Genomic DNA, 12,144 nt, shown 5'->3' with positions numbered 1-12,144 from the left:
TAGTCTTTCACTTCTAATAGAGTTCATACTGTATTGTTGGGTTGTAGGGCTTGTTGTGGGTGGGGAAAACCTGATGCCAGGTTGTCTGGTGGGGGTGGGGTTTAAAGCTGAAGAGGACCTCCCCCAGTCAGCCTCCATTGCTTAATAGCCACTCAGGCCCCCAAAAAATGGCTGCCAGCCAAAAAAATCTCCAGAAAAATAGCCACTGTCTGGCACTAGAGGCCGGAGGGTGAAAACCTCCAAGAAAGTGACCACCGCGGCCACAATAAGATGGCTGCCGACCATCCCAGCAACATGCAGCACACCCTGCACCCCCCGATCCAGGTGGGCCTGCAAACCCTAATGGACACCTCCCCCCAATGGCAGAACAAGGCCCCCTGTAGCCCCAGATGAGTCCCAGACCGCAGAGGGAAGGAGAGGAAGCCCGCACTACCAGGGACCAGCCAGGAATGATATACCCGGGCTAAATCCAAGCCCTTTCCAGGGCACTGGTGCATGAAGGGGGAATGGATATGGGTGGGATGTATTGGGTGAGAGTGGTCCCCGGAGGACCGACAAGCCCAGGGACTAAGAAAATGTCAGGAAAGACCTACTAGAATAGCTGAACTTTATTTGGGGTTAATCAGAGGCACTTTAAATGATGGCAGGTGTGTACTGACTCCTATTTAACATGATTTTGAATGTGATTGCTTAATTCGGAACACAGCTGCATCCCCAGTTATAAAAGGGTGTGTACACTTAAGCAACCATATTATTTTAGTTTTTTATTTTTACTGCCTTTCACCTAAAAGATTTCAGTTTGTTGTTCAACTGAGTTGTACAGTTTATAGGTTACATAAAAAGGTGGAAAAAGTTCTGAAATTATTTATTTTTGGCTAATTTTTTTACATCACAGAAACCTGACATTTTAACAGGGGTGTGTAGACTTTTTATATCCACTGTATTTGTGATTTGCATTTTTGGGTAGCGGGCGTGCGCCACCCTACCCGCGCCGCCATTGTCGGATAGGCATGTCAATCACCAGGTCCTGCCTGGAGATTCCTCTCCGGCACCCAGCCATCGCCGTATAGAACTGACAGGGGAGAGACCTGAGGTGTATTTTGCATCAGGTATGATGAACATCCAGTGATGTACTGATTAAACACAAAATGGCAGTATCATCTCAGCAGCAGTCCTGTACATGCTCAAAACAGACACCATACGTATTGTAATGCAAGGCAAAGCACGGGCCCACTTAATAAATGCTATTGCCTGCTGTAATTTCATTCTAAGAGCCGTTTATAGAGTACTACGACCGCAATCCCGATGAATGGTAACATCGTGACGTAATCCGCACACTCCTGCCTGGCGCATTTCGTCACTAGTCACATGACTTTATCAAGGGGATGTGTATGCCCTTGATAAAGTCACCTGACTAGTGACTAGCACTCTGTCTCTCCACAGGTAATCCACCTGTCCTCTGCCTCACCACATGTGATCCACCTGTCCTCTGCCTCTCCACAGGTGATCCTGTCCTTTGCCCTACTGACCCCCTGTACACTGCCCTACTAATTCCTGTAGAATCGCCTGCTGTACGTGGCTCTGCTTAGCAACTGTCCTTTGCCCTGCTGACCCCTGTACACTACCCTACAAGCCAATAGCCTCTGTACATTGCCCTGCAAACTGCTGACCCTGTCCTTTGCCCTGCGGATCCCCATTACACTGCCCTGCAAACTTCTGATCCTATACTCTGGCCTGCTGACCTCCTGTACACTGCCATACAAACCACTGACACTGTCGTGCTTATCCCCTGTACAATACCCTGCTGACCTCCCATCCTCTGTCCATTTTTTACTGCACACGCACATCAAACCAGCTAGATCTAGCCCTGACAGGACCTGTCTAACACTGAACAAAGAGTCCATGGCCATGGAGCAGGGAACAGGACACTTAGCCTTACTGCTAAGAACATCTACCTGATTAAGGGCAGAACAAGGGGAATCATCCTCAAAAGCCAAAGATCAGCCATGGAAGAAAGACCTATACCCAGGTAGTTAGGTCTTGCAAAGGCCTTGGGATATACTCTACTCCTAGCAGGGGCTACCTTCAGCAGGAACCCCACATGTTCTGTCTGCTGAAATTTAACCTGATAGGCAGGAGATGAGGAACTGTTCTACACCATTCTAGTATTTTTCATGTTAAGGTGGGTGTTAAGGCAGGTGTAGTGGAAAGGAACCTTAAAGACTCATGGAGGTACTGGAGGCAGGTTAGGCACATCCCATCAACTAGGTGATAAAGGCATCTGATGCTTGTCAAATCTGTGATTATTCAAAAGGTAATTCCATTGTGGATAAAAAAAAATACAAGATTTACAATATTGTAACCTGCAGGCATTTGAAGATATAAACACATTTAGAAATAGGTACTTGAGGAAGTGGCAGCTGCATGATGAAAAACATTTTGGCAGTCTCTTGGCCACTCCTCAGACCTATTGACTGATCAGGTTATTTCTCTCAACATCCTGATGAACATCAGAAAAGAGTGGCTGCATCTGCAATCTGGAGCTCTCCTTTACCATCAAATGAAAACATCAGTCAAGAGTCTATTTTATGAGAGCCAAAACTGATCCATTTTATACCCACAACTAACAATTGCTAGAAACCAGGACTTTGTTAACGTGTTACTAAACCCAGGACCCTGCATTCACTTTATCTGATCTCCCACAGTACACACTACATACAAATGCAAATATTTTAGCAAATATAAACTGCTAAATACCTTTTCTCATCATCATCAGCAGTCTTGTGACTTCTATCAGTGTTCAGCAGAATATTGTTTAAAGCTTGTAGGAGGAGTTTTATTTCTGCTCTAGGAGGACGCAGAACCCCTGACCTCTTTCTGGACAATGCTTATTGGCCCTGTGCTGATCACATGCACTCTCCCAAGAAAGAAAAAAAAAAACCTCTCTAGCAATACACACTAAACTGAGCAGGTGCAGAGTGTCTCCACACGATAGGTCTTATCAGGAGGGGGGCACTGGAAGAAGGGGAAGATCAGAGAAATCAGGATCAAACAGCATATTTACACAATGCAGAGGATTAAGCCCTTAGGTTCCACAGTGAATATATCAAGCATTCTTTACTGCATATACAGACTGATTTTTACTGTTGTGGGTTTAGTAACACTTTAAGCAGTTGGAGCGTGGATGGAATGACTGGTAGAGCCATCTCAAGATGAGAAAGAGCCAAAATGGTGGGATCAGGAAGGGAAATCAAACTAATAATGGGATCAATATTATCAGGCAAATCCCAACCAACCAGTTGCTGCAATTGATTCTGTTTTAATAAAGCATTTGGGAAATGGTTTTACGCTATGTGCTATTCCTGGACATGTCTTCTTCATGACAAACAAGGGGATTGTCATTAGGGAAAACGTGTTATATGAGCAGAGTTTGTATTTCTAATGGCAGTATTGTTTTGGATAAATAATTTTGCTTTATATGCAATCTACAGACAAAAGGTGTAACAAAATGGATTTATTTTTTTTTCCTAGTTGACCAACGAGTTTTGAAACAACTAGTGGTACTGTACGTGAAAAGTACACACTTTTCTCTAATTTGTCCCTATTATAATGACACTAAAATTAAAGGATAAGTTCACCTTTCCCGTTCGTCACATTACATCCATATTCAGGGTTAACATTTACCATGTTATGATCAGACCGGCTACCGCTCCCTGCTTTGACAGCTAGCGGGGATCTTCTCCCCCCTCGCTAGCTGCCAAATTTTTTAAAAATGCAGCCGTGCAGAACTTCGCCTTCCCAGCCGCTTCTCTCATGCACAGTGTTCTGTGAATGAGAGACTACAGGTCCTGACGGCCTTAGAGGCTGTTGGCTTGAGGCCCTCAATGAACTTAAACGGTGCCGTGGTAGTTCATTCATTCTTCCTGTCAGTATATCTGCTTGCTCATACATCCCGTATATAGATCTGCAGGAGATCTGCATGGCACCAGCAATCTGCTGATCGCTGGTGAAATGCTTTACAAGCTCCTGCAGACAAAAATAATAAATGCACATTTTTTTACCTGCAAAAAAATGTGCATTTATTATTTTTTACTAAAAGGTGAACTTATCCTTTAAGTTTCAATTACAAAGCATTGCAAACCTATTTTCAAATGAAATAACTTTTTTTTATTGTTAATTTTAAAATGAATAATCACTGAAAAATTAAGAAACAAACAAAAGAAAGAAACAAACAGACACTTTCACCCCCTTCCTGCCCAGGCCAATTTTCAGCTTTCAGCACTGTCACACTTTGAATGACAATTACTCATGCAGCATTGCACCCAAATTACATTTTTATCATTCTTTTGAGACAGATAGAGCTTTTTATTGGTGGTATTTAATCACTACTAGGTTTTTCATTCTTTGGTATGTAAATAGTAAAATACCAGAAATTTTGAAAATAAACATATTTTTCACCCTTCCTATTACAAAATGTTGCAAACAAATAATCTTTCTTCATAAACCAAGGTCAACATGTACAGTGGGGATCGAAAGTTTGGGCACCCCAGCTAAAAATTTGTATTAATGTGCATAAAGAAGCCAAGGAAAGATGGAAAAATCTCCAAAAGACATCAAATTACAGATTAGACATTCTTATAATATGTCAACAAAAGTTAGATTTTATTTCCATCATTTACACTTTCAAAATAACAGAAAACAAAAAAAAGTTTGGGCACCCTGCAGAGTTAATATCTTGTACTGCCCCCTTTGGCAAGTATCACAGCTTGTAAACGCTTTTTGTAGCCAGCCAAGAGTCTTTCAATTCTTGTTTGAGGTATCTTTGCCCATTCTTCCTTACAAAAGTCTTCCAGTTCTTTGAGATTTCTGGGCTGTCTGTCACGCACTGCTCTTTTAAGGTCTATCCATAGATTTTCAATTATGTTGAGGTCAGGAGATTGTGAAGGCCATGGCAAAACCTTCAGTTTACGCCTCTTGATGTAATCCCCCGTGGATTTCAAGGTGTGTTTAGGATCATTATCCATTTGTAGAAGCCATCCTCTCTTTAACTTCAGCTTTTTCACAGATAACATCAAATTACCATCCAAAATTTGCTGAAATTTTATTGAATCCATTTTTCCTTCTACTCGTGAGATGTTCCCTGTGCCACTGGCTGCAACACAACCCCAAAGCATGATTGATCCAACCCCATGCTTAACAGTTGGACAGAGGTTCTTTTCATTAAATTCTGTGCCCCTTCTTCTCCAAACGTACCTTTGCTCATTCCGGCCAAAAAGTTCAATTTTAACCTCATCGGTCCACAGAACTTGTTTCCAAAATGCATCAGGCTTGTCTATATGTTCATTTGCAAAGTTCAAATGATGATTTTGGTGGTGAGGACGTAGAAGAGGTTTTCTTCTGATGACTCTCCCATGAAGACCATATTTGTACAAGTACAAGTATCTCTTTATAGTGGAATAGTGTACCACAACTCCAGTGTCTGCCAGATCTTTCTGGAGGGATCGTGCAGTCAAACGTGGGTCTTGAATTGTTTTTCTCACAATCCTGCGAGCTGTTCTGTCTGATATTTTTCTTGGTCTTCCAGATCTTGCTTTAACTTCCACTGTTCCTGATGACTGCCATTTCTTAATTACATTCCGAACAGAGGATATTGACATCTGAAAACGCTTTGCTATCTTCTTATAGCCTTCTCCAGCTTTGTGAGCATCAACTATTTTCAGTTTCAGTTTTCTAGACAACTGCTTAGAAGAACCCATGGTGCTGATTGTTGGGGCAAGGTCAGATGAGTCTGGGCATTTAAAACCTTTGAGATTGACATCACCTGGTCTTCCCAGACCATGATTGAGAACAATCCATGACACTGGCAGGTCTCAGCTTGGCAAAGGGGGCAGTGCATGCTATAAATTCTGCAGGGTGCCCAAACTTTTGCAGACGCCATTTTTTTGTTTTCTGTTATTTTGAAAGTGTAAATGATGGAAATAAAATCTAACTTTTGTTGACATATTATAAGAATGTCTAATCTGTAATTTGATGCCTTTTGGAGATTTTTCCATCTTTCCTTGGCTTCTTTATGCACATTAATACAAATTTTTAGCTGGGGTGCCCAAACTTTCGATCCCCACTGTACTCTGCTCCTTTTTTTTTTTGGTAAACATAACCCAAATCAGTGTATATTATTTAGCCTGTGTTCAAGTTATGGAGTCTACAAAGCATGGTTTAAGTATATGAAAACGGATCAATCTTGATGTACTTACTGCCCATCTTATTTCTTGAGGCCCTAAACTAGTAAGAGGCATGGTTAGTTTTTTGAAGTTGTAATTTGTCACTTTTTTTTGTTTGGAAAATAAAGAAATGAAATAAAATTAGTTTTTTTTTTCACTTTTTTTTATATACTGTCACCAGAGCAGTATAGCATCACCATTTGGCTGGTGTGGCAATAATCTTTGTTTTTTTAGTTGTGATTGGCTACAGCTATTATACTGGTACAGATGCACCGTGATTGGCCCAGTCTACTATGTGATCACTATGACCAATCACAGATCACCACAACAGTACACAATGAATGGCTATGAATGAAAGTCATTCATTTTAAACAACTGTGGACAATCACATTAATGCCGGCCGCTGGCATTAGCCATCAAATTCATCATTTTTGAATTTGTACAGTGAGCTGTGCCTGTGTGGCTCACTGTACAGGGGTGGACAGGCAGGTAGGTAGCTTAATGCAGAAGAGACAAAGCATGTCTATTCTGCATAAAAAACCTGCCTGCCCACCCATTTTTATCTAAAGTTCCACTTTAACTGACATCATAAGCAGCTCAGATCTACTATGAATAAGCCACAGTAATTGCAATGTAGCAATAAGAACATTGTTGTATGGTAAGTCTTATTGACACTGCAGACACTGTTCAGCAAATGCCAATTTACACAAGAGAAGCAAGAGTTGCTCTTGTGATACAGGACAATTCCAACTGTCCAGTATGTGGTGGTATATGTAATAATTTATTCTAAATACGTAGGGCGGTGTCCTCTCCCTTAAACAAAATATTGCAGTGCCTCCAGCCATTAAAACACGGCAAATATTTAATGAACCAATAATTTGAACACCTTAATAATTTGATCACCACTTAATAAATTTACCTTGAGTCCTTTTACCAGTATGATTTCATACCATATACACAAAATTTGCCTTTTTGATAAATGTACAAAATTTATATATATATTAACACAAACGCAAAATACTGGTGATGAATATATACTCGTACACACAATCAAAAATATAATATGCTAATTTCTATGTTATCAAACAATATGTGATTATCAATTTAAAAGGAAGATAAAAAATTTTTTAGGAATAAGTTGTAACCCTATAGTGCTTCAGATATTATTTCTCATTTTCTGTGGCCATAGGAAAATAAGAAAGTTTCTCTGATAAATTGCACCACAACAACACTACAAATTAGTTAATATGCAATATATAATCTCAATACAATATTCAAACAGTTATGTTAATGATAATTCAGAGGACCTTAATAAATTCCTTACTACACAATAAAATGTTGTAAGTCTTTAGAAAATTTGAAATGTCAAAGAAAATTACAATAGTCTAGCAGTCTGACCACTCCCAGAATTTACCTGAGCATCAGCGTCTCTGGTGGAAATCTTTTCCTTCAAAATGGCAGCTGGAAGTTCTCAGCAAAATGGCTGCAGGTAGCAAGTAAGTTATAGTGCAGTATATAGTAGCAACAGGGTAGATAAGAGATAGTTTAGAAGTTATAGCAGTCTTAGAAACTGTTGCAGAAGTTTTAGCAGATCAGAAGATTGGAAGCTTGGAAGAAATTCAGATGGATGGATTGATGGCTTGAATGACTTGATGGATTGATTTCACTTTGAGGTGTCTGGTCTTTTAAACCATACAAGACCTTTGTTTCGAGGGACCGCCCAACAGACTTGTTGATTGGACGGTTGAACATTTTGTGTACCTAGAGATGTTCCTGATTTATCCACTGTAGACAGTCAAGTATTACAGATGCATTGGTAGTCTTAATGATGATTCATCCTTTGATAGAAACCATATGTCTTGATGTATCAAATATATGTCCTATTCAAGTATAGTTAATTTCACTACTAATTCTTGGATAAGGACCATAGAAAGGTGTGAATACATTTGGTTTCTCATTTTTCTGATACCTGAACTGTATTGGAATGGCTGATTTCTTTTGGAAATATAGACATTACCTTATTCACAAACCACCTTATCTTTCATCACTTCAACTTTAGTTGAGTGGGATGCAATACCCAACCTTATCGAATAGATTTGTGTGTGGAAATATACCCTTGATAATATTTCCATTGATATAAACCAAATTTTTCTTTGTATCTTAAATGACACAGGTTTTACTTTGTGCTGAATACAGTTCAAGGAGATGTGACATAGGAAATTTCATCAATTGTTGGGTAAACAGACTGGACTAGAGTTAAACCTCAGTATTCAATAGCATATTGTCAGCTCAAGAAGTCTTGTTTGGTCATCACACACTTCCCAAGGTTTTGGGAGAGATAAGACAATGAGGATTTCCTCTTACCATTGTCACTTTCAGACCTCGTATATGCTCACCTGCAGACATCCAAATAGTGGTGTTTGACTCTCATTGTCTCTTAGACCAGTTTCTTCCACTGATTGTGTGTGTGGTAACTTCTTGGAATCTCACTTGAAATTCACTCTAGAATGTTAACCCCTAACAGTCAGCTGGGATTCCCAAATTTGGGATAATATGAATTTTTTAATAAACAGTCCCAAAAGTCATTACAAGTAAATGCAGTCAGGGAGCTGCAGGGCAGGAGGAGCAGGGCGAACCACACACAAAGCATTTAGATGAAACTTTTCAGGGCATGTATGGTATGACTAAAGTCCAGAACTGCTTATGTGCAAAGTGTAATAGCCCAAAGCAACCAGATATGTGTAAGTCAAGTCAGTAAAAGCTGTAGTTGAACTGGCTGCTAGGGGTTACTGGTCTGTATTCATGCCTGAATAATACTGCATATATATGTAAGTGTACACATGCTCCCACAGAATACAAGCATATACGAAACACACTGAATACCACACAAAACAAATCAAATTCATTTTTATTTTAAAAGACCATTTCATAAATTTGGGTCCTTGCATTCCAGTCACCAGGCAACTTATGACCGGATGGTTTGTAAGGCAAACTTTGCTAGAATAGTGTTAGACAGTCTGACATGACTAACAATATATACAAAATATGTACAAATGTTAAATAGAGTCCTCGGCAATTTCACGCTGCCTCAGGAAGACCCAATGACAGTGAGTACTGTCACTCAGCATCCAGACGTGGGATAACTGGGAGAATGAGATTTCCAAAAGCAGAATCTTGAGTTATAAAGTATCCAGAGGAATGTGCATGCGCATGCTGTAGGGAGAAAGCACAGGGTGAGAATGTATGCTTATTATCCTGAAGACAGGTATTGGATTACTTCATGGTAGAGCAGTGATATGCAGTGAACAACAATAATACATTTGTAGACATCAGCTTCTAGTGACAGTATGCAGAATGTACCCCTGAACCCAAAGCCCAAATTCAACCCAAACTCCCCCCTATTTTAAGAGGGTAAGGTTTTTTTCTGTCTGAGTGCAGAAGAAAAGTTTGTTATTGTGACAAGGCAGCAAAATTTCCCTTAAAACCAAAAATTTAGGAAAGTCCTGATCATCTCCACATGACTCATGGCAGTAAGCTGCATTCTGGCCTTGGACCTGGCATGCAGCATAACTGCAAACAAGGATGTTGCAAAAAGGAGTTCTATGGTCACAGTATACACCAGCCTTTTTCAACCTTTTCAACACAGAGGAACCCTTGAAATACCTTTCTGATCTCAGAGAACCCCTGCTAAAAATTACTGTATCTACAACTCATGATACATTAGTGTGATGGTCAGTAGGAAGAATGCTACTTACACTTGTGGTCTTTGGGAAGAATTACTCCCTATAGATAGCTAAAAAGATCAATGATGTCAGTGGGAACTTGAGAGGCCAATATTGGTCATTGCTCAAGGAATCCCTAACAACCTTTCATGGAACCCTAGTTGACACTTTCATTTTATAGCATAAGCATCGTAATAGCAATACAAAACAATAGTTTTTCAATATAAGCTTACATGAAAATCTCCTTTCATGTTGTGAGTTCTGCCTGTCTGCTGGCCATCTGTTTCCACAATCTCCTGGATTCCCAGCATGATTTCCAGCTTTTCCTCTGCTGCTTACTTTCAAATTCCAAGGACTACATTTCCCATGGTACCTTGCTGCCTGCATGGAGTGATTCCTGCACTGACTCCGCCTCCTGAAACTCCTCCTCTCAGCACCTCTGTAGGTCAGAAGGCAGACTCTGAAGTGTGTGACACAGTAGTGCCTACTCACAGGACATAGTGATTTCATAGAAATCAAAAACTAAATGTGTGGAGATCTTCACAAAATTAGTTTACAAACTTCAAGATTATTCAGAGTAATAGGAGTAGGCTAGAAACAGTCGAAACGCAATGTGGAAATGAACACACAAGTTTACATTTCGATTACAGATACAGATACTGTTATAATGTGGTCACCATGATTGGTTAAAACTGGGTACACATAGTCCAAATTATCATCCGGGTCAGCAGGAACTGGCTAACATTTGGACCATGCGTATAGCTGTCCTTTTGAGAGAAAACAGTCGGAAGTTCAACGTAAACAAAAAAATGAGTATGTGCACCAAGCATTATTCATACAGCAGTGGTCCCTGTCCATGCTAGTAATTGTAAATCCATCGACTTCCGATGGAATGGAAGGAGCACAGAAAGTACATTTTCAGAAAACATAAAATGTCTACATGCGTTTCTAACAAAAGTTCTAACCCCCACTTTATTTTTCTTGAAATCTGCATGGCAAAAAGAGCAATACTGAATCAATACAGCAAATGCCAATGTGTTAATAGCACTTCAATCATTCTTAAGTTACGGATTTAATTTAATTAAAATAATAACCATGTTATACTCATCTGTTCTATGCAATCGTATTGCACAGAGGATCCTCAAACCTCCTTTTCTGGGGTCCCCTTCGCTGGTGCTCTTGGCTCCTCTTTTCTCTATGCCCCCATAGCAAGTAGCTTGCTACGGGAGCATACTGTACATGTGGGCTCGCCCCTAAGCTGGGCTGTGTGCATCCACAGACACACACACATACAGCACAGTTCGGCCCCACCCCCACTCTCTGCTCAGAGGATTAGACTGACAGGAGTGGGAGCCAAAGACTGCTGCTGCTTTCAGCCTAATGTAGTGAGAACAAAGAGCAGGAAGAGAAGGCTGGCAGCCAGGTACAGTGCTGGATCAATATGAGGTATGTGTTTGGGGGGGAAAGGGGGCACAGTAAATGACAAAACTTTTTTTACCGTAATGCAGGGAAAACGTTTTAGCTTTAGAACCACTTCCGGCTGATAATTCTTCACAAATAATAAGTTACATACTATAGAGGAAATTTATCAAAATGGGAGCAGACGGAATCTGCAGCAACTGTGCATGGCAACCATTGCTACTTCTACAAAGTCATGTCTGGACCTGCAAAGGCATTTGTTGCACCCAAAGTGGATTTACAGTACATCCTTTGTGGGTGTTAAGGAATATATTTAAATGAAAATATGTGTTCCATACAATGGGGATTTAGCATGTGGTACAGGGAATTTTTGTGATGAAAAATTATCTCCATTAATTACTGATTAATAGACCAAGACAGTATTAATACAGGTAGGTCTACCCTCTACAACCTTCCTGTGTAGCAATTACACATTTTTTAAAATACTAAATCAGCCTCTCTCAACCAGGGTGCCCAGGAACCCTGGGGTGCCTTCAGGCTTTTTCAGGGGTGCCTTGGCAAAATGCTTAAAAACTAATAAAACATTATATACAAGCCAGCAGGTGGATCAAGCCTGCCTTTTAGTTAACCAAAGCCATAGGCTTTCATTGTGCACTTTTTCAACCTTCCGGCATACCAACAAGCAATTACATCATCAGTTGATGAGGACATCGGGTGCCTGCACAGCATCCTTGTTTGCCCCTCTCCATCAGCACTAAGGTCACATTAGCAGAGTGAGGGAG

The 12,144-nt window shown here is 40.3% G+C and overlaps 1 protein-coding gene across 1 annotated transcript in view; it reads right to left on the bottom strand.

Annotated features, from left to right (window-relative positions):
• Positions 1 to 9,112: 9,112 nt before the first annotated feature.
• The window catches only part of INIP (INTS3 and NABP interacting protein), a 40,980-nt gene continuing 37,948 nt past the window's right edge, over positions 9,113 to 12,144 (bottom strand). The window contains exon 4 of the mRNA XM_089670927.1: positions 9,113 to 9,434. Coding sequence (XP_089527053.1) covers positions 9,339 to 9,434 — 96 coding nt within the window. The 3' untranslated portion in view covers positions 9,113 to 9,338. The remainder of the gene's footprint in view (positions 9,435 to 12,144) is intronic.

Source organism: Staurois parvus, unplaced genomic scaffold (genome assembly GCF_062004578.1).
Source record: "Staurois parvus isolate SC_StPar_1 unplaced genomic scaffold, SC_StPar_1.0 ptg000096l, whole genome shotgun sequence".
Taxonomy (NCBI): domain Eukaryota; kingdom Metazoa; phylum Chordata; class Amphibia; order Anura; family Ranidae; genus Staurois; species Staurois parvus.
Note: the sequence above shows the minus strand (reverse complement) of the source record. Positions and strands in the feature narration are given on the sequence as shown.